The sequence below is a fragment of the Apium graveolens genome, chromosome 7, assembly GCF_009905375.1.
Source record: "Apium graveolens cultivar Ventura chromosome 7, ASM990537v1, whole genome shotgun sequence".
NCBI lineage: Eukaryota > Viridiplantae > Streptophyta > Magnoliopsida > Apiales > Apiaceae > Apium > Apium graveolens.
The window spans coordinates 6,955,785-6,977,852 of NC_133653.1; the positions used below are offsets into that span (position 1 = coordinate 6,955,785).

The 22,068-nt window shown below is 35.6% G+C and overlaps 3 protein-coding genes and 1 long non-coding RNA gene across 9 annotated transcripts; 1 reads left to right on the plus strand and 3 right to left on the minus strand.

Annotated features, from left to right (window-relative positions):
- The first annotated feature begins 626 nt into the window (after nucleotides 1-626).
- On the plus strand, nucleotides 627-9,242 carry LOC141672442 (carbon catabolite repressor protein 4 homolog 5). Of its 2 annotated transcripts, XM_074479046.1 has the most exons (14): nucleotides 627-923; nucleotides 3,158-3,321; nucleotides 4,315-4,380; nucleotides 4,510-4,562; nucleotides 5,439-5,520; nucleotides 6,151-6,200; nucleotides 6,490-6,571; nucleotides 7,406-7,498; nucleotides 7,581-7,613; nucleotides 7,746-7,837; nucleotides 8,067-8,163; nucleotides 8,298-8,383; nucleotides 8,464-8,548; nucleotides 8,667-9,242. In XM_074479046.1, exons 1-14 carry the CDS (start codon nucleotides 770-772, stop codon nucleotides 8,733-8,735), a joined length of 1,206 nt encoding a protein of 401 aa, XP_074335147.1. In that variant the 5' UTR covers nucleotides 627-769; the 3' UTR covers nucleotides 8,736-9,242. The 2 variants fall into 2 exon arrangements, with proteins under 2 accessions (XP_074335147.1, XP_074335148.1); XM_074479047.1 differs by lacking the exon at nucleotides 627-923 and having other exon boundaries at nucleotides 3,182-3,321; nucleotides 5,459-5,520.
- Nucleotides 9,243-10,042: 800 nt separating this feature from the next.
- On the minus strand, nucleotides 10,043-14,281 carry LOC141672659 (uncharacterized). 5 transcript variants are annotated; one of them, XM_074479307.1, is made up of 7 exons: nucleotides 13,890-14,281; nucleotides 13,631-13,717; nucleotides 11,784-12,062; nucleotides 11,459-11,530; nucleotides 11,137-11,208; nucleotides 10,815-10,886; nucleotides 10,043-10,584 (listed from the first exon to the last, which is right to left on the minus strand). In XM_074479307.1, exons 3-7 carry the CDS (start codon nucleotides 12,031-12,033, stop codon nucleotides 10,292-10,294), a joined length of 759 nt encoding a protein of 252 aa, XP_074335408.1. In that variant the 5' UTR covers nucleotides 12,034-12,062; nucleotides 13,631-13,717; nucleotides 13,890-14,281; the 3' UTR covers nucleotides 10,043-10,291. The 5 variants fall into 5 exon arrangements, with proteins under 5 accessions (XP_074335408.1, XP_074335405.1, XP_074335410.1 ...); XM_074479304.1 differs by having other exon boundaries at nucleotides 11,784-12,101; XM_074479309.1 differs by lacking the exon at nucleotides 10,815-10,886 and having other exon boundaries at nucleotides 11,784-12,101.
- Nucleotides 14,282-17,898: 3,617 nt separating this feature from the next.
- Nucleotides 17,899-19,641, minus strand: LOC141673185 (uncharacterized). Its single transcript, XM_074479919.1, has 2 exons — nucleotides 18,917-19,641; nucleotides 17,899-18,808 (listed from the first exon to the last, which is right to left on the minus strand). Exons 1-2 carry the CDS (start codon nucleotides 19,639-19,641, stop codon nucleotides 17,899-17,901), a joined length of 1,635 nt encoding a protein of 544 aa, XP_074336020.1.
- A 1,146-nt stretch (nucleotides 19,642-20,787) lies between these two features.
- Nucleotides 20,788-21,774, minus strand: LOC141673064 (uncharacterized). The gene is made up of 2 exons (XR_012555793.1): nucleotides 21,393-21,774; nucleotides 20,788-20,934 (listed from the first exon to the last, which is right to left on the minus strand). It is a non-coding gene; the product is annotated as an uncharacterized LOC141673064 (long non-coding RNA).
- Between the last annotated feature and the right edge of the window lie 294 nt (nucleotides 21,775-22,068).

Genomic DNA, 22,068 nt, shown 5'->3' on the forward strand with positions numbered 1-22,068 from the left:
CGTAAATGAAATTTGAGTAGAAATTCATCATAAGATAAGTGGATTAAAAATTTAATTACAATCATGCTCAAAATATTAATCAGGTCAAAAATCATAGTCCTTTCCATTTATTATATTCGTTCTGATGCATCGTATTTTGACTCGGCAAATAAAATTATTTTATCAATTGTATATCTTATCACCCACCACTCTATACAAATAATTTTAGTTGCACTATATGAGGTTAAGACATTGTTTATTAGTCCGACATACAAACCAAATTCACTTACCTGGCTTTATCATTTGTGTACTTGATAAATTATATAGTTTCATGTTGTAGAAAATCTTTTATCAAATATATTCATATTTGAAATAGATTTTTCATTGTATTAAATCATTTATTAGATAATTAATTTTTTAGTAAGGCGAATGTGTATAATTATTTTACCAGAAATATTGATCCATGTAAGAAACTCAACATTACCATTTAGAGAATGTAACTTATTTTCTACAATTATTTATTTAAACATAATTATCAAAAATACCAAGATATTGAATTTAAGGATCGTATTCGCACGCATAGCGCGGACATAGGTCCCTAGTATTTCTAATACATATTAATAATAATTTATAGTGAATTATTAATTTTTTGATTATTAATATTAAATATAATTATTTCAGTAAATAATAAATAACCCTAACCTAGTTTGACTACCACCACAAATACATATATACATACAAGCTGCCTCGAAATTCCCCCCACAAAGATCACGTTTTGACCGCCGGAAACATGAGAAATCACGGCAACCAAGCTACCAAGAAGCGAAAGTGGGACCCACCCAATAAATCTCGTTCTTCAAAGAAGATAAAAAGCAGTTCAAATCAACATTTTTACACTCCTCGCAAATGGGTTTATGCTAATGATGATTATTCACATTGTAAAGGTACCGTCTTTTTTTAAAATTATACATTTGATTTTATGTGTTTTTATTTAATTTTATTTTTATAGTATCTGCATTTGTTGTTTATGGTTCTTGGAGTTGGGTTTAGTGATTGTGTTCAAAATTGTTGCAGTTTTGTTGTTAATTTTGAATTTAGGGAAAACCCGAAAAAAGATGCAATCTTGAAATTAAAATTGTAATGTTGTTAAAGTGTAGTCATAAGGTTCAAGAAGATAATAATGCTATCTTTAATTGTAGTCTTGCTAAATTGTAGTGCCAAAGTTCAAGAAGATAAAATTGCAATCTTTAATAGTAATCTTGTTAAATTGTAGTGTCTGTTTTTACCAAAATTTGTGGGTTAAATGCTAAGTATGGTTGATTTTACTAGTTGCGTAATAGAACTAAATTAAGAACAATGTGAATAAAAAACGACACCAAGAATTGTTGACGCGGAAAACCCGTAAATGGGGAAAAACCGCGGGTGGAATTGATTACCCAACCTAAATGTGTTCCACTAGCTATTTGGGGATGATTACAAGCTGTTTTACATGATACATTGTATTGATAACAAGTCCAAGTCTAATGTTATTGTTCTGTTTTTGAGCTTTGTTCTTGGTTGATGTATTTGTGTGTGTTCCAAGCTGTTCTACTCGATCAAGGAGACTAGCTTGAATTGTCCCCGTGTGTAGTGTTCTTCCCTATCTTATCTTTTAGTTTGTTTGCTTGTTTTTTTCTAACCTTCCCCTCTTTTTCTCCCACTACGAATTATGGTTATTATCTTCGCTGCATTGCTTGACTCGTTCTCCTCTAAAATCGAACCATGGCTTGACAGAGTCTACTGGTTCTTCTCGCTATTGACATTGTGGTTATTGTCGTCCAAGACGCCTTCTTACTCTCGACCCGTCCATCATGACCCATGTCGTCCGCTAATCTCATCACATTGTGAGTAATGAAAAATCTGGATATAACAATAGCCCCGATTTTGCTAATTAAAATAAATTAATTCACAAAATCTCTGACTAAATCATTACCCTGTAGCGTGCATTCGTGTACATAGCATGTATAATTGAACCCTTGATCCTTCCCTAGATACGCGTGTAAACAGCCTTCTGATATACATGCACAGGCTGTTCAGTTATCAAGAACCTCTTCACAACCTTATCACTTAGCTTTTACTATTCCCTATATACTCTCCCAACTGTTCTCTCTTTTCTTTTATCCCCAAATTTGTTATCTTCCTCTTGCACCGTCACTTCATCAAAACCCCTGATGGCTAAGAAAAACTCCAAGCATGCCGAAAGCCCCAACACCAAGATCCCCAATACGTCGTCTAACACCTGTGGATGGGTCATTACCAATCTGTTGGTTGCTCGCGATAGTCAATTTAGTTCCATGAAACCCGAGAAGCTCGACGAGGCTTAGTTGTTGTTTCCGTCTGGAGCCCTAGCCTTTGTTCCAGACGTCGATGTTCGTGCGGATTTTCACAGGGCTAATTGGGTATGCTTCTATTACTATCCTTTCGATATTGGTTTCACCTTCCCTTTCCCCAAATTGGTTGTTGATATGTTGAGAACCTTGAATATATCCCCTGAAGAACTTATGACGTTCGCATAAGGACTCTCGCTTGTTTGGATGCGATTGAGAACAAGTACCACTTCCAGATTGAAGTAAAGTGATTAAATAGGCGTACAGCCTAAAGAAGTTTAGCAACAGTTGTTATAAACAAGGTGAGAACAGTTGCTAAACTTCTTTAGGCTGTACGCCTGTTTAATCACTTCAACATCAATCTGGAAGTGGTACCTGTTTTCAATCGCATCCAAACAAGCGAGAGTCTTCCATGCGAACGGCATAAGTTGTCCAGGGGATATATTCAAGGTTCACAACACATCATAAACCAATTTGGGGAAAGGGAAGATGAAACCAATATCAAAAGGATAGTAATAGAAGCATACCCAATTAGCCCTGTGAAAATCCGCTCGAGCATCGACGTCCGGAACAAAGGCTAGGGCTCCAAAAGGAAACAACTTTCTTACTTATTATCCCAATATTTGATTTTGTGAACACATGATTTAACAAAATCACTATTCTTGGTACTCACTATAGTCAACAAATGTCATAATATAGAGATTTTAGGCAATGTGCGTCAACGTAATTGAAATTTCTTGGTACTCACTATTCTTCATTATGTGTTCCATCATCTCTTAACGCTCTTTCTCTATATTACGTTCATTATGCAGATAGGGTTGTTTTTGTATCATACAACATACTAGGTGTTGAAAATGCAACAAACCATCCAGACCTGTACTACAAAGTCCCCCAAGAATTTCTTGATTGGGACTGCAGAAAAGAACAAATACGTTTGGAGATCGCCAAATACAATCCAAGCATACTGTGTTTTCAGGCAAGTTCAACTGTGCGAGTGTAATTCATTGATTTTAACATGTTCTAAACTCTTAGTGAATCTAAATACTCAGGATTATGGCTGCATTCTAGAATGCTTCTCAGGCCATTAATGAAAGCTGAAGATAATAAACCTTAAAAGATTCTAGAAAAGTCATAGAATGAAAGCTGAGAAGTATATAGAGAAACATTGATTGAAAAAGTTAATAATTAGTACCTCATGCTTTTGTTCATATTCGGTTATCAGTTCAATACACACACCTGCATATGTAACCTACAGGAAACAACATTAATGCTTCCTACACATTTTAGGAAGAGCGTGCATAAGAACAGTAGACTGGTTCTTTGTGCTGATTCTAACATTGTAATTCTTATTTCCAGTAATACATCAAATCCTACTTTTGTTTGGTGTTGAACTGGCGAAGATTTTGTTGACACTTAAATTATTTTTATTTATATATCTCTTTTAGAGTGAACACCCGACTTAATATGTTATAGATTTGGAGTTGTTTTGTCCGTCTGTTTTCTAATCATGGCTTAAAATCAGTCCTCTTGCTATCTAACCGATTTGTTTGTTTTAATCCTTGTTGACTAGTTTCACTATTTATTGACTGATTTCACATAGTTCTCGATGTTAGTACTGTCATCCATTTCGTTGGTATCTTGTAATTGTATTATATGGTTAACAATAAGATACATAATTCTCAATTAAAGGATTTCGTACGAGGTGCAGTTTCTAGTGTAACTATATTTGTATTACTTTAAACAACAATTTTTGGACTGAGAAATAAAATTATGAAGAATAAGTGATGTTTTATCTAGAAGACTGTAACTCCTGTCATAAGAAACTTTTCTAAGACTGTCTTATGGTTTTCTGAAGTTTTAGACTTTTGCAGATGTGTTTTATCTGATTCGTTTTTCTTACTTAATCTGAATTAAATAGTGATTTGATTTATCAGTTGGTTGTTTTTTAAAATCTAGTTTCATGGTTCAGGAGGTTGATCGTTATGATGATTTAGATAAAACTTTTCAGCAAGATGGCTTTACAGGTGTTTATCAGGTGTGTACTAACTCTTCCTCTGCATCCTTTAATTAAATTTGCATTTCAGTTCACAGTTTTTAACATAATATTACAATTTTATAAACATTTTGTTTTATAATTAATTTATTTTCCTTTACCCTTTACAAGGCTCGTACGGGTGATTCATGTGATGGGTGTGCAATATTTTGGAAAACCGAGCAGTAAGGGTCTAAAATTATTTTCAAGCATATTATATTGCTTTCTTTTGCATAATTTCTTACTTTACTGGATTCTTGCATTGTCACGACTCACGATAGAGTTTGTGATGGTCATTGATATGATGATGGGAGCACAAAGTTTGATAAAGTTCTTCTGTTTTGTTTCTTTATCGAAGTGTTAAGGAAGCTAAATGAGTTAATAATTTCTGTTGTCCACTCAAGAAATTACTCAGAGTACAAACCTCGTTCATCAGATCCTGATGATCAGAACCAGGCATGTCTTCATCAGACTGATTATGTTGCACCTTTTGAAATCCCTCTAGATCTGTGTGATGTTCTGAGCTGCGTTTAAAAGGAGGTGGTTGATACTTGAATTAATGGATTTTCTTCTTCTACATGGCCGTTAAAATTTTCTTTTTTAATCCAATGAAAGTGGTCTTTAATCTTATAGCAATTAAATGTATCCTATATCTTGTTCTGGATTCATCATTTTCAGGAGATACTTTTTTAGGATTATTTTTCCTAGATAGCTTGTTTTACTATTCAGTTTCTTATTTCTTTTCCAATTTAGATTCAAGATAGTAGAATAGTTTCACACCACAATTTGTTATGTAATGGGACCAGTTTGTGTTTCTATCTGAGAGGACTCGGAACGGGTTAGGGCGAGGTGGAGGCATTTAGGTGAGCTTAAGTGAAAAGATATGGGGACCAAGGGAGGGAGAGAGTAAAGCACAAATTACAGAACATTTATGTTGGCACTTGACAGTCGACTATGAAAACTTCGAACTTATGTTCTTCCTGTCATTTCGCTATGCCTATGTTCTCAATAATTTTTTTCACCTTTTCTTTTAATTGATTTCTAACCATAACTTTGCCCAGATTTACTGTTTTACATGTAGAGAACATTGAATTCAAAGAGTTTGGACTCCGTGACAATGTTGCTCAACTTTGTGTTCTGAAGGTACGTAAAGTTTGTATTTTTATTTCTTTGTGGGACAAAAGATATTTTATTTGAAAAATAAGTATATACACGGTTTACCCTAATTTTATATATTGGTTCTGTATGTACATTAGGGCATGTTAATGGATTACCTGGACCTATTAGCTATTTCGGAATTCATATAGCGTATTATATGTTAAGGTCTCTATATAATTGTGTGAGATCAAATGTTGAAAGTGTATGCAGAATTGCCTAGCTAAAAGATGCCAGGTATCTTGTACAAAATTGAGAATACCCTGCCATCTAAGTTGAAACAGAAGTCACTTGGTGTTTACAGAATGACTAGCAGCGATAGAAACCACCCCCTGCCCCCTGTAACTAAAGCAGTAAACAGGGAGCATTAGATCATGGTGTAAGGGACTAAGGTCTTCTGGTATTATGGACATTATGTTTTCTGTTTGTCATGGTTGTTCACAGGATGCTAGCTTGCTTTATCATCATGGCACTGTGAACACAGATAGTATGATATTGGATACAGTAATTTACACTCATCTACAAAACTGCACAGTAGTTTACATAACTGAAGGTACCTGTACAATAAATTTTATATCATTAACTTTAATTTTCTCTTTGTTTTTCTGAATGAGACAGATGAATAACAAGGATCCAGATATGAGCGGAGAAGATGGTCAAACACCAGGGTAAGTATGAAATTTTAATGAAGATTTAAGTCTTTTTTTATAGATTGAGAGTCGTTACTTTTTTGGAATCATGAGTATTGCATTAACTGATGCTTCTATCGATTTGAATAGTTCAGAATTTTGTACCTCTCTCCTAGAAAATTAACAGGAGTCCAATGCTTTAGTGTAGCTGTGTAGAAATTTGTTCATGGTCCCTTGTAGTCTTGTACTTGTGGCACATTCATGAATTTTCAAATATACGTGTAGGTCAATTTTCTTATACGTAACTGATACAGAACATCATGTTCAGGCTCATGTCCTCTCGAATCTTGTTGGTTGGAAATATACATGTTCTCTTCAACCCAAAACGTGGAGACATCAAGTTGGGCCAGGTATTCTACTTCCTCAACTATCATGGCTTGTCTAGGATAATGTTAGCAAATAAGTAGTATAAGGTAGGTGAGTATTGCTTGCATAACCACCAAGTAGGGTAATTTTGAAAGCGGTGTCAAAGGACACTTGTTTTAGCGCAAGTGTTTAATTGTCTGCAAAGATTGAGTGGTTTTATCATTGTGAAAGTTATGCTTTCTATTTCACATTTCTATATTATTGTCCCATTGAGTAGATATTATTCAAGGAGATAATATCATTATTCTAGGTTCACATTTTTCTTGTTCTATGGCAAAGGTTATGCACTTGTAAATACTACGACAATATAAAAGAAGAGGCAGGTATACTTTTGGGGTGATATGTAAGTGCAAACATGTCTAATTGTTGGTAGTCCAATAGTTTGGGTCATCAGAACACATATTGTAGTTTAAATTGGTGGCATGATGACATGATCTGAACTTGTTTTACATATACTCGCAGAAAATTGTTTATTTGGGGCTTTCTGCTGTATCTTTTGGTTCTATTCAGATAATGGCAATATGAAATCGGGAATCTGGGGTAGAATTTGAGAATTATTTTAAATTTAGAGGTATATTGTTGTACAGTCTTATATGCAGTGGTGGATAATTTCTCTATGAATTATACTTCACATATGGAGTAATAGACATCTGCCGAATGTTTCTATAAAGTAATTGCTAATTATACACTATTATGATCTTTATGAATATATGACATGAACTAGAGGTGTACGGGAGTATAGTATGTTGGTGTTTAAGAAATACTTTAATTGTGATCATTCGTAACATGGCCTAATTGAGTAAAATTGAAACCTGTAGGTCCGTTTGTTTCTAGAGAAGGCCCATGAACTATCACAGCAATGGGGTAACGCACCAACTATATTTGGCGGGGACCTTAATAGTATGCCACAGGTATTTTGCCAACTTGTCATATCTTAATGCACTGGTACTAACTTTTACTTATGCTTATATCTTCTTATCTGTGTTGTGTCAGAGCGCTATGTATAACTTTCTAGCATCTTCTGAGGTGAGAATTCTTTCCATGGTCTTACCGGGCACCTATATATACTAGTTTGTAGTTTAGCATTCTTCTGCAAATACATTGATACTAGAGTACATGGATTTTTTTTGTCTTCAAAAATGGTTGTATCTGTTGCAGTTGGACATTCGATTACATGAACGAAGAATAATTTCTGGGCAGATCGCTCCATTTGAGTATCCAGGATATATATCTTACAAAAGAAACATCAGGTCTGTTCTGATTTTACCTCCCTTGAATGGCTTGGTCACCAGCACTGAACATACTCTATGAATTTTAAAATTAAACATCTACATTTGATCATCATATGGGAGCTATTATGCTGTTCCTCATATGGTGAAATAAACGTGAACTCTTTTTACAGTTAGCTTTCTATCGTCGGCTTCTTAAGCAAATTGGCAACATGTTATTGTAGAATGCCTATCTAACAATACTAAATAGGTGGAGTGCTGAAGAATCAAGACTAGCCACCGGAACTAAAAGAGGGACGCATGTCAAACACCAGCTTAAACTTCGCAGTGCTTACCTTGGAGTTCCTGTAAGATTAATGTTTTGTTTTGATGTCTTTTATGATATAATAACATGGCTTCCACGGTAAAAAAGAAGTCCTGCGTAATTTAGAACAGATCGGATTTAATATCTACTTTCATACCCTTGTCACCTTTTTCCCAGGGAAGCCCTAGAACAAGGGATATATACGGAGAACCCCTGGCAACATCATATCATTCCAGATTTTTGGGAACTGTTGATTATATATGGTATACGACTATTTATTATTAAAGGGGAATATTGGCTATATGCCTTTTAGATATTATTAATGATAATGGTGACATAACAGGCATACTGAAGACCTTGCTCCTGTTAGAGTTCTTGAAACCCTATCAATCAACAATTTGAGACAATTAGGAGGGCTTCCAAGCAAGGTACTGTGTAAATTTTGTAGAAATACAACATCGTGCCTTATATATAATAGACAGGGAACATGATTAATTCACTGCATTAGTTTTATATTCTTAGCACATCATTTCATCTCTTTTGCAGGATTGGGGTAGTGACCATCTTGCTCTTGTATGTGAACTGGCTTTTCTGGGTGACTGCGTTAGTGACTAGAGTTGAAAATTTAAGTTATGTTTATGTGGTACAAGTTATTTAGCACTTGTTCAGATTATTAGGAATGAAATATTATTGTCGTCTCAAAATTAATCTGGTTATAGTAATTAAAGATAAGGCGTAATTTCCCTAAATCACCTGTGAGCCGAAGGTGATGCTTGTCAATGAACAATAATATATTGTACATGATCTTATCTTTCCTGTTTATGCAATCACTTTTTTAGTGCAGCAGATTGCGGCTGTAAAAAGGTTAAGCTGATGTACTGCTGGACAAGTACGTATACGTATTGCGAAATGCAATGGTATTATCGTCACCGCTTTGTAAACCTTAGGTTGACTCGTCTTTATTTTCAAGATTTGTATAGATTGCAGGTGCTTTAGCTTTGCTGGATTGTTGCTTTTTGTATGTTGTATGAGAAGATTTGATGTAAATTTAAAAGACAGCCTTGCTGACATAATTGTTGCTTTAGTAAGTTCTATGAGAAGATTTGATGTTGTTTTGCCTAAGTTATTTCCCTTTTTGTCAATGTAAATTCTTCTTAATTATACTTGTTTTGGCAAGTCCTGCCATGTTTTGTACTAGGGAAAAAACAGCAAATATTTAACAAAAAAAATGACTACCACATTTCGAAAGGTGTTGGGGGAGGCTATATCAACTTTTTTCTAAAAAAAAATATTTTCCAGGAAGACGTTTCTTCGAAAATTCTTTACAAAATCAAGTTATTTTTCGACAAACGGAGTCGTGGAATATGGTATTATTGAAAATATTGATACTCATCTGTTCCATTCAACTGTATACGGTTTTTTTCAATACTCGACACGTATTTTAAGGTGAATATAAAGAATAATTTCATAATTTATTTTTGAATTTTGATTTTTTGTATTAAACTTTAAACAATGATTTTTTATTCATAAGAAAAAAATTAAAAAATTATTTACGGAAATATATTTTAAAGGAGTCTTAAAATATGTCGAGCACTCGTCACCAACGTATACGGCCCTGATAGTGAATATACGGTATAGCCCACCTTTCACTTTCTATTTACTACTCCCTCCGTCCCTTAAAACGTTTCCTATTTGTGTTGGACATGTTTGTCAATACACACTTTTGATTGTTAATATCTTTAATTCTGTATTAGTGTTAAATATAAAAACTTCATTGTATTAAAATACTCATAAATACGAATTCAAGATCATTCATTACTATATTTGATCTTATAGATTAAACGTAAATTAATAGTCAATCGCTTACGATAAATAGTGTCAAAAGTCAATAAAGGAAACTTATCATGAGACGGAGGGAGTACTATCTAAATAATTTAAGTATACCAAATAAAACTTCAAAATAGTTTTACTAATTCAAACCAAACCAAATTTAACAAAAATACAATCCTCGATTACAGAATAGTTCAGAAAATAGAAATTCAAACCAAATATCTAACTATTCCCATCGACAACTATTTATTCAGTTTCCTATCATCTTCGACCAAACATTTATTTTCCGGACACCCCAACCGATATCATTTGTTCCGATTTTAAAGACATTGGAATACTTCTTACAAACTATTGAACCATTCCATTTCTTCTTTCCCAAAGCTAAAGTCCATCGGCTTCACCAGCGGCTTCATAACTAGTGAATAAGCTTCAAACTGCTTCCACATTTCTTCCTCGTCACTGATCACGAATTCATCAAGATTGATGGGTAAATTAAACACATCGTCATGTTGTCTCTTGCCCGGCTCGGGCTCTCCTAGGTCGTGGAGAGGTTCCGATACTTTGCAGTAACCTTGCAGTTGTGATTCTCCGCTCGTCACATTGTCCCCGGTCTCTTTACTCTCGGGCCTTGTTCCTGAGTTTTTAAACGAGAACGAAGTGATATTAAGATAAAGTATTTGTCAACGAAGCTCTTATACCCTTTGCGGGAGGTCAAGAGTTCGACTTCTGCGCGTGGGTGTGCAATCAGTTAGCGAAAAAATGACGGTAAAGTACTTTCATCCCATGTTTGGAGCGGAAGTGTGATAAACTTGCATTTATCAGCACTTGCTTTCGTTTTTTTTAAATTTGAGATATTTTACTTACCTTCAATTTGCTTTTCTTCATTTTTGAAATTCGGGAGCGAGGGGTTAATCTTGTTACTCTCGGGCCTTGTTCCTGAATTTTTAAAAGAAAACGAAGTGATAAGAAGATAAAGTACTTGTCAACGAAGTTGTGATGCAGTGGTTGAGCTCTTATACCTCTTACGGGAGGTCAAGAGTTCGATTTCTGCGCGTGCGTGTATAATTAATTAGCAAAAAAATGACGGTAAAGTACTTTCATCCCATGTTTGAAGCGAAAGTGCGATAAACTTGCATTTATCAGCACTTGCTTTCGTTTTTTTTTAAATTTGAGATACTTTACTTACCTTCAATTTGCTTTTCTTCATTTTTGAAATTCGGGAGCGAGGGATTAATCCTGTTACTGTCGGGCCTTGTTCCTGAGTTTTTAAAAGAAAACGAAGTGATAAGAAGATAAAGTACTTGTCAACGAAGTTGTGATTCAGTGGTTGAGTTTTTATACCTCTTACGGGAGGTCAAGAGTTCGACTTCTGCGCGTGCGTGTGTAATTAATTAGCAAAAAAATGACGGTAAAGTACTTTCATCCCATGTTTGGAGCGAAAGTGCGATAAACTTGCATTTACCGGCACTTGCTTTCATTTTTTTTAAAATTTGAGATACTTTACTTACCTTCAATTTGCTTTTCTTCATTTTTGAAATTCGGGAGCAAGGGCTTAATCTTGTTACTCTCAGGCCTTGTTCCTGAATTTTTAAAAGAAAACGAAGTGATAAGAAGATAAAGTACTTGTCAACGAAGTTGTGATGCAGTGGTTGAGCTCTTATACCCCTTGCGAGAGGTCAAGAGTTCGACTTCTGCGCGTGCGTGTGCAATCAGTTAGCAAAAAAAAATGACAGTAAAGTACTTTCATACAATGTTTGGAGCGAAAGTGCGATAAACTTGTATTTATCAGCACTTGCTTTCGTTTTTTTTTTAAATTCAAGATACTTTACTTACCTTCAAGCTTTCCTTCATTTTTGAAACTTGGTAGCGCGGGGTTAGTCACCTCAACACCCACAGACATTTCAGATCCCTCAGCTGGACCATGCATTGGAATGTATACTTCCCTAGCTACACGCTTAACCCTCTCAGTAAACTGTTTTGTTTGATCCTTACTTTCATCATCGCCGCTGGAATCAGTAGCGTCAGGATCATCGTAAATTATACGCACTCTTTTCATTTTTGCATTAGTGTTCTTGTTGCACATTGTCTTTTTTGTGAACTTCTTCTCTTTTCCTGTAACGTTTCTTTTAGGTACGGTACTCATTTTCACGCCTGAAAATCGAATTTTCATAACATAACACAATAGTACCAAAATATCAAGAATTCGAAGGATTTAAACCTCGCACACAAAAAAATCAATCAAAATCTTAACTCGAATAGCACAAGAATTTTATTGGAAAAACTTTGAATTTCGGATTAGTGCACTCCGAAGTCCAAATTGATCGTAAACTCAATATACACACATTGTAAAAATCAGAGTTTCTTGAACGGCCACATAAATTTTGTACAGAAGCATTGTTCTAAAAAGCGGAAATCGATATTTTTTGGTAGACTAACATTTCAGTGATTAATCGGATGATCGGTGATTAATTGGAGCATTAATCGGATGTGTTTAATAAAATACAAAAATATTTAATTTATTAAATTAAATATATTAATTTAAGAAAAAATATAGTGATCGGATTATAAAATGAAACCGACAAACTATATTAAAATCATTAATCGGGTGATTAATCAGTAAAATCCGCGATTACCGGAAGACAACTAGACATGCAACAAATATATACAAATTTGAGTAGAAGACAATCTTTTAGATGGATTGGGTGTGTCAATGTGCGTGCGTGACTCTGTGCCTGCACTCTGTGAAGGGATTTAGAGCTAGTGGACCCCACTCAGGGACCTTGTGGGTACCACTAGGCTGTCCAATTTCATGTCGAAAGAGGCTTTTTTTTCTTTTTAGAACTTTTTTTATAAAATAATTATGTAATTTCTTACTAGTAAGAAAGGATAATGCCTGGAAAAAAAGGATAATAAAAAAGTTAAGTTAAATGTTTAAAAAAATAAATTTATTTTAGACACACGACAATACGAAAATATTTTGCATCTTGAATAAGCAGGCGCACTAAAAGTTTAAGTTTGTACAAAGGCCCGAATAAAATTTGATACTCTTTAACACTACCCACAATCGTATGATATATTTCAACCTTATGATTGTACGGGAAAACACGAACAAAATCTTATACTCTTTAACACTGTCACTCAATTGTATGATACTTTTTTACGATTGACAACAACAAATATAACTCGTACCAATACTAATAACAAATATTTAAATTAAACAAATGGGGTGGGAGGACTCGAAACCGTCTCCCTCCCTAAACCGAGCTCTGGTTCCATATTAAATAAACAATCGCACCAAAATCTTAAGGTTGTAGATAAAGGTCCGAACATCATCTTATACTCTTTAACGTTACGAATTCTTATCTTAAAGCAGGTCGGTAAATGTATAATAAGATAAAATCTCGTGTATACATATGCAATCATGAATAATACATGTCAATTATTAATCGAGAAAAATTTCGGAAAAATGACTAATCGAGAAAATTTTCAAAAACTAATTTCGGGCATTTAGCACTACTCAAAATTTAATTCAATCTAAATTCAATACAAGTAATTTACTGCCTAAATTTGTTATTAACTTTATCCTTAAATTCAAAGTATAACAGAAATGGCATATAAAGAGTATTCACATCTATGATATGATTTCACAATGAACATAACATGATAAAACAACTATTTACCTTATAAATCTTTATCAACTGCTTGTTAACAACGGTAGCAAATGCAATCAAACCATAGATATATGCCACCACCCAAAATGTTGATCACTACAACGACAAAAAAAAAGTTAATAATTATTCAATTATTAAATTTATAATTTAGCTTATGATAAATTCATGAAATTCTGAAATTAAATTAGCGTAAATGATGATGAAACGAAAAAAATATAAAAATCTCATGTGTGATAATACTGAAGAATTACGATTATAAGAAATTTACCGTTCAAAGCGGCGAGAAAAACACAATTGGGGGCGAAGACAGAGAAGCCGCAGCGAATAATGAGGGGATACAATCGAATTTATAATAAAAGTGAGGCGGAGAAAAAGAGATGCAAAAAATTATTGATATTTCGGTAAATAATGGTATCGAGACGGAGAAAAAAAGGAGATGACTGTTAAGCGTTTAAAACGTATAATTTGGATTTAAAAGTAATAAAAAAATGAAAAAGGTTTGATAAAAAATAATGTATACAATTTTTTTTCTAAAAGAAAATTAATGTGACATTTTGTATAACATACCTAACTAGATTTTTTACATAAACAAAAAATATCATTTATAATTAATTTCCATGCCACATCATGTAAACATTTCGTATTAAAGAATGTGACTAAGATAAGTCCTATTAAGATGTCATATTTTACGTCAAAAAAAAGAAGAAAAAAATGTCATATTTTAAAAACATTGCCTAATCGTACACAATACCAATTTATTTCTACTCGTTATTTTATTTTCGCTTTTAATTTCAGGAGTTCTTTTATTAGAAATTAGAAACAAAAATTAGTTATTTCCTTTTTGTTAATTGAGTACACAAGCACATGCTAAGAATCGAACTGCTAACCTGTGGTAAGAGTAGAAGAGCTTATCTACTGCACCCATATTTCGTTGGCAAAATTAGTTTTTTCTTCGAACGAGTATGTGACGAAATTTGAAGAAAGAATTAAAATGAAAAAAGATGATCAACGCAAAGATCAAGAAAGTTAATCAATATATTATCCGATATTTTTTTTTTGAATAAACCGCACTTGCATTGATCAACTCTTATCAATCTCTAGTACATGAGAAATAAAATTAGGTGGAACGACATACCATTCCCCTATATCTGATATAGAATAAGCGGCTCATACTAACTCATGCGCCACTGTATTCGCACATCGATAACTAAACCTCACTAGCACTGGACTTATGTGCTTTAATAAATAAACACAATCTGATACAAGTGTCCCAAAGAACGCCTCCCCCGGCGAGCCATTACACGCATTTACAAGGCATTTCGAATCCGACTCAAACACACAGTGCTTGAATCCCTTTTCTATCACCCACGAAAGAGCCTCTTTCATGCTAATTGCCTCAGCCTCTCTCGGGCTCCAACTGCCTTCCAGTCTACGACATCTTGCTCCTATGAAGCATCCATTTGAGTCTCGAATAACACTACCAACACCTATACTCCCATCTCCAAAAACTGCAGCATCCATATTAACTTTCACCCATCCTTTGTCTGGTTTTCTCCACGTACGGTCACCTTGCTGATTCTGCAGATTTCGATGCACTACCTTAGCTTGAGCCTCCTTCCAAACTCGAATTAAATTACACGCTGCAGCCTTTACCCCATATGCAGATCCATTTATTTTGTCCCAGAGCCATCTGTTTCTCCTATTCCACAAACTCCAACTAACCATCGCGAACTGAATACACTGATTCCTTGAGCACATCTCAAACACTTTCACCACCCCCCTGAACGCAGAATCAGTTTGAATGGTCTGCACAATTTGACTAAGCCCAACTGCATACCAGACTGTCTTTGCAAATTCACAAAAGAACAGAGCATGTACATCTGTTTCTTCTGCAATATGGCACCACGGACAACGAGTATCAATATTAATCCCTTTCCCTGCTAGTGCACTCGCAGTTGGAAGACACCCTTTACTTACTCTCCAGATGAAATTTGTTACTTTATGGGGCATCCTCAGTGACCACAATGTATTCCAGAACAGACGATAAGACCCATCATTCTCTCCCTGTAGCCACCTATAACAACTTTTGACCGTAAACTCACCATTTTCCTCCAGCATCCAGTACCACGAGTCTCTCCTATCCATCAACGGTATTGGGATTCGCTTAATTAATTCCACATCTCGACTATTTCAAATATCATTTACAACCTCCATATCCCATCGACGCTCCTCAGGGATCATAAAACTAGCCACTGTGATACCCTACAACTGATCTGGCATAACAGTAGTTATAAAGCCATTTGCTTTGTCTGGAAGCCATGAATCATCCCAGACCTTTGTGTCCTCTCCGTTTCCAATCTTTCTCCTAGTCCCTGTCTTCACTATGTCCATCGCAGCCATGATACTACGCCACACATAGCTTGGATTATTTCCAACTTCTGCTTCTAGAAAATTAGACTTAGGATAGTACTTAGCTTTCAAAATTGCAGACACTAACGAGTTCGATTCATTGAGAAGACGCCAACCCTGCTTAGCTAACATTGATAGATTAAAATTTTTAAAATCCCTCACCCCCAAACCCCCACAACTTTTAGGCATACACAACTTCTTCCACGATATCCACTTGACCCTTTTTCCTTTAGGTGCTCGTCCCCATAAGAAAGAATTCATAGTTCTCTCCATTTCATCACACAATGTCGCTGGAATGAGAAACAAGCTCATCCAAAAACTGGAAACAGTTTGTGCAGACGAAGTTAACATCGTAAGCTTACCATGCTTAGACAGTTCTTTGTTATACCAGACTTGCAGCTTCTGTTTTATACGATCATGCAAGAAACCAAAGACCCCGACTTTACTTTTACCCACACACATCGGCATTCCGAGGTACTTGCCTGGCTGAACGACCTGGCGCACCCCCAATATATCACATACAGCCACTCTTTCTCCTTGTCTAGTATTCGGACTGAAAACCACATCCGATTTATTATAGTTAATCATTTGCCCTGAGACATTTTCATATTTTTGCATAATGGTCTTCATCATATTTGCTTCCCTTATAGATGCCTGAAAAAGAAATAGCAGTCGTCTGCGAATAATAGATGAGATATACGCGGAGCACCCCTTACAATTTTACACCCATGTAAAAGGCCAGCATCTTCATAATGCCGAATCAAGCCACTTAAACCTTCTGCACAGATTATATACACATAAGGGGATAAAGGATCCCCTTGTCGAACTCCCCTCTGTGGCACCACATCTCCAAATATTTTCCCATCTCTAATAAAGCAATACGACACTGATCGAATACACTGCATTACTCTTTCTATCCATTTCTGAGGGAACTCAAACTTATGCAACATCCACTCAATATATGTCCACTCCAACCTGTCATAGGCCTTAGATACATCCACCTTCATTCCAGCTACTCCATTAATCCCCTGTGTTTTCCTGTGAATATAATGATTTGCCTCGAATGCAATCAAAGCATTATCCGTCAACAGCCTCCCCTCAATGAACGCACTTTGATTCGTAGAAATGATTGAATTAAGAGTTGGCTTTAATCTGTTTGCCAAGACTTTAGACAGAATTTTCATCAACACATTACATAAAGAGATAGGCCTAAGATCAGCTACCTTATTTGGTTTTTTCACCTTAGGAATCAGGCAAACCAGCGTCTTATTTATATCCTCTGGCATCTCTCCATATTCAAAGAAACGTTGACAAAATGCCACTACATCCGCACCCACGATATCCCAATAAGCCTGAAAAAATGCCGGATTAAAACCGTCAATCCCAAGAGATTTATCAGCATGCATCCCAAACACAACAACCTTAACTTCCTCTTCGACAATAGGCACTATCAAAGTATGACTTTCCTCCTCTGAAATTTCCTTAAATTTAACTCTCTCTGATATTCTTTCCCCTGCAGCAGTGCTACAAAACAAATTCTCAAAATACTATGTAATAACAGTTTGAATACCCTCCTCAGTTTCTTGCCATTCCCCATTATCATCCTTCAATCTGCTAATTCTGTTATGATCCATCCTTGTAGACGCAAATTTATGAAAAAATCGCGTATTGCCATCTCCATCACGCAACCAAAATTGCTTTGCTCTTTGGCGCCAAAATATCTCCTGTTTTTCAAGCAATTTCAGATAATTCCACCTAGCTTGATCATACAACCGAACACCAGCACTATCTCTCCTGGACCTATATTTCTGCATCTCCTTACGGTAATTACCCAAACTCATCTTCATATCTTTCACCATACCACCCCCTCACTCTTCTAACTTAGCGCAACATCTTACCATCTTATCCATCATGTTACTTCCACCTTCATTGCTCCAACAGCCCTTAACAATGTTTCTACAATCATTGTCCTCTATCCACATGTTTTCAAAACGGAACCTACCTCTTTTAGGTACATAAACTTGCCTGTTTAGCTGTAAAAATAAGGGTTTGTGATCAGAAGTTGATACTTCAAGAACCCTCACTTCAGCACCTGGAAACATCTCGATCCATTCTGATGTAGCTAATCCTCTATCCAACCTCTCTTGAACCCGCTGACTTGTCCCCCTCGACATCTCCCACGTATACCTGTCTCCTGTATAGCATAAATCAGCCAATCCACAATCCGTTATTGCTTCAGCAAAACCATCCAACAACACACGAGGCTGTCTGCTTCCACCTGTTTTCTCTTCCATTGTCACAATGTCATTAAAATCCCCGATTAGGCACCACGGTAATGTTGATGCCCCTGCTAACCTACGCATCATATCCCACGACTCTGCACGCCTTCCTCTCTCTGGATAACCATAGTACCCCGTATATCTCCAACGTCCCAATTGCTCATGCTGGACCTCAAAGTCTATAAAGTTACTACAACTATCCACTATATTAATGCCCCCCTCATTCTTCCATATTAGAGCAACACCCCCTCCATGCCCTTGAGGATCTACCGCAAAACCCAATATTTTACTAACTTTCTCTACTTTATTTTTCTTTACTAATGTCTCACTAAGAAAAACAGCACTAGGCCTATACGTTTTATTGAGTTCATTAAGAAATCTAACTGTCCGTGGATTGGCCAGTCCACGACAGTTCCACACTATAAGACTCATAATCCTTGGCGGGCCTAGGCTACAGGACCCGCCACTTGCACGTTTTTTGGCTCGTTTTTTTGATTTCCTATATTTTGCATAATATCCACCCCATAATTTTCTCCAGCAAATTCTCCTCTGTACGCCTCCTTTTAGGATCAATCACCAGACTCCCATTTTCTTTTTGCTGACCTACCGTTGACTAACCACATCTTCTGTCAACTGATTGCTACAATCACGGGATTTAACTCTGATCTCCTCCTCCTCTGCATTTTTTTCGCGGATTACATCTTCAATCTCCATGAATCTCTCCTTTTCCTGATCTGCACCGTGGGCGGCGGTTGACCCCTCATTCCGATTACTCTGACTCCCTTGCTTTCCCCACATCCCATTTCCATTTCTTGCATTACGAATCCATCTAGCCCCTGCATTATTTCTTGCATTTCTGGACGGTGCACGCAGCCAAGTACCATACGCCTTTTCTATCAACTTCTCTGGATTGGCATACACGATGTTACAATCTCTTTCAGAGTGTCCTATGATTCCACAAACAAAACAGAAAGTTCCGAGACGCTCATATTTAAAGTTTAACCAACTCCATGAGCCCCCCTCCCTCTTTATCTTCAATCTTCTTTTTAGTGGTTTTTCAATATTAACTGCCACTGTAATTCGCACAAACTGCTTCCATCCTCCCTCAAATGTATCTGGATCTAACTTGATATATCTCCCCATAGCAGAACCCACACTTTTTAAAATATTCTCCGATAAAAAACCTTGTGGTATATCATACACTTGAACCCACATATCAATCTCTCTGAGTTTAATCATAAGAGGATCTTCACCAGGCTTCACTTGATGGAGAACCAACATCGCTTGCTCAAACGACCACGAGCCTCCCTCAATCACTTTCTGCACATCCATCTGGTGGAAAAACACAAATGAAAATCTCTGTTCTCACATCTCATGCACTTCCATACCCTCCTTTGGTCGCCATACCTATGCCATTACATTTTGCATTGTATTCATCTTTATATTCTTCTCCGTTAAGAATTTCCCCACCAACAAAAAAGTCTCCTTTCGCTCCACAACCTCATTGCTTGCCACCACTATCCCCCCTCTTCCTCATCATCAATGACCAGATTTGCGTACATTTCTTCCAAGGATTCCACTGAGTGTGCCATGATATGAAACCCTCACCCAATGCAGTCTATTTGTATTTAAAGAATGATATCAAGACACCTTATTGTAAGATTTAAAGCAGACTTTTGTAAAAATGAAAAGAAAACGATAGAAAAACTGTCACATAGACAGAGAGAAAAAACTGTCAATCATGACAGAGAAAAATTCTCAGATTTTCGTATCCGATATTTTATTTTAATCATCCTACTTAAATGGGTTTTGTTAAGTAACCAGACGTAGACGTACTAAAATCTTAAGATGGTAGATGAAGATCCGAACATTCTTGTATTCTTTAACACTCTTCCTAAATCCTACGAAACTTTTCACTACGATTGACAAAAATATTTAAATTAAATGAATGGTGGTGGGAGGACTCAAACCCGAGTCTCTCCCTAAACCGAACTCCGAACTCTGATACCATGTTAAGTAACCAGACCGTCTAAAACCTTAAGATGGTAGATAAAGGTCCGAATATGATCTTATACTCTTTAACAAATTTGTCGGTATACGATAAAATGTAACTATTAAATAAAATTTTCAAGTTAAACGAAGTTATATATATATAATTTCGAAGAAAATAAAAAAAATGCATCAATATCACATACGATGATAGTCATCATGCGAAACAAATATAAATACGTGATTATCAAATTAACAATTATAATTATCGAACAAAATGTTAATTTGATAATTACACACCTATGTTTGTTTTACTTTGGAATGAAGTAAAATTATCATAGTAAAATAAAAAGTATGATAAATTACAATTGAAAATTTTCAACAACTCATGTATTACAGTATTTCTACCAACTTTTACATATTACAAAAATACAAGAGGAGAGATATTTAACAATAAAAAAGAGGAGAGATGAAGGGGACGAGATCATATAACTCGAAATGAAAGTGTATTAAATTAATCAAATTATAAATTTTATTGCCCAACACATAATAAATTTTGATGGCTAGGCAATTATAGGCCATTGTCTTCACAAGAGAACTTGTAACATTTGTCCAAGCATTTCCCTTTGTCCATATCTGCAGTTTAATACACAAGTAATAACTAGTTAGGATAAGTATTGGGTTCTTCTAAAACGTTAACGTGTAGTGTTAAGTGAATAAGGTACGAATATGATCTTATCCTTTTCAATAAGACTCAGTTAAGTCCTTCTCCTAGCACTTTAAGTTTTAGAAGAATAGTTAACTTAAAGAATTTGAGAAAAGTTTTTCGAAAAACTTGTTAAACAGTATAATATCTTGTTCGGGCCTTCCTTTACCACATTAAAATTTTAGACGGACTGGTTACTTAACATGATATCATAGCTCGATTTAGGGAGGGTTATTGGTATGGGTATTGGTATGAGTTGTATTTGTTGTTGTCAATCGTAGCGAAAAGTATCGTATAATTGTGGGGGAGTATTAAAGAGTATAAGATCATGTTCGAGTCTTCCTCTATCACCTTAAGGTTTTAGACACTGGTTACTTAACAAACTAACCGTTGTTAAAATTGGCGCATTCGACATTGGAGCAAGCTAGTTTACAGGGATTAAGCTGAGGCACAGACGATGCAGCAGGAGGCTTAGGTGCAATTATGCATCGTTCGAAGCACGATAAAATGCACTTGATGTTTTGATTAGCAGAACAACCTGCATTACATTCTAAGAAGCAAGGTATGCTGAAACCGACATCCGAATCGTCTGCAGACACCATCATAGCCATGCTGCTGGCCATCACCACCATCAGTAAACTGCAGGTGCACCAGATTTGCTTCATTTTGTTTTTGCACAATGAATTTTTAGGTTAATGAATTACTGGAGTATAAATAGCAGTTGTTTTGGTACTTGTTGTAGGTTGAGTTTGTTTGATAAGCAATGTACATTCTGGTAGAATTAGCTTATATCCGTGTCGAATTTCTCACTCATGAATAACATGCATGTTTATATCCTAAGTATATACTTCTACGGCAGTTCTGATAATGTGTCTTTATGCAGTACACACAGGTGCTTTCCGCTGAGATTTAAACTCTCGACCTCTTATTATATAAAACTTTCCCCAAAGAAACTGGCTAACGCTTCCTTTTTGTGATTGTGATTGTTAGAATAATATAAGATCCTGGAAAAGGTCATTCTCTAACACCTTGAAGTTTTAGAGTAACCGGTTCCTTAACATCGT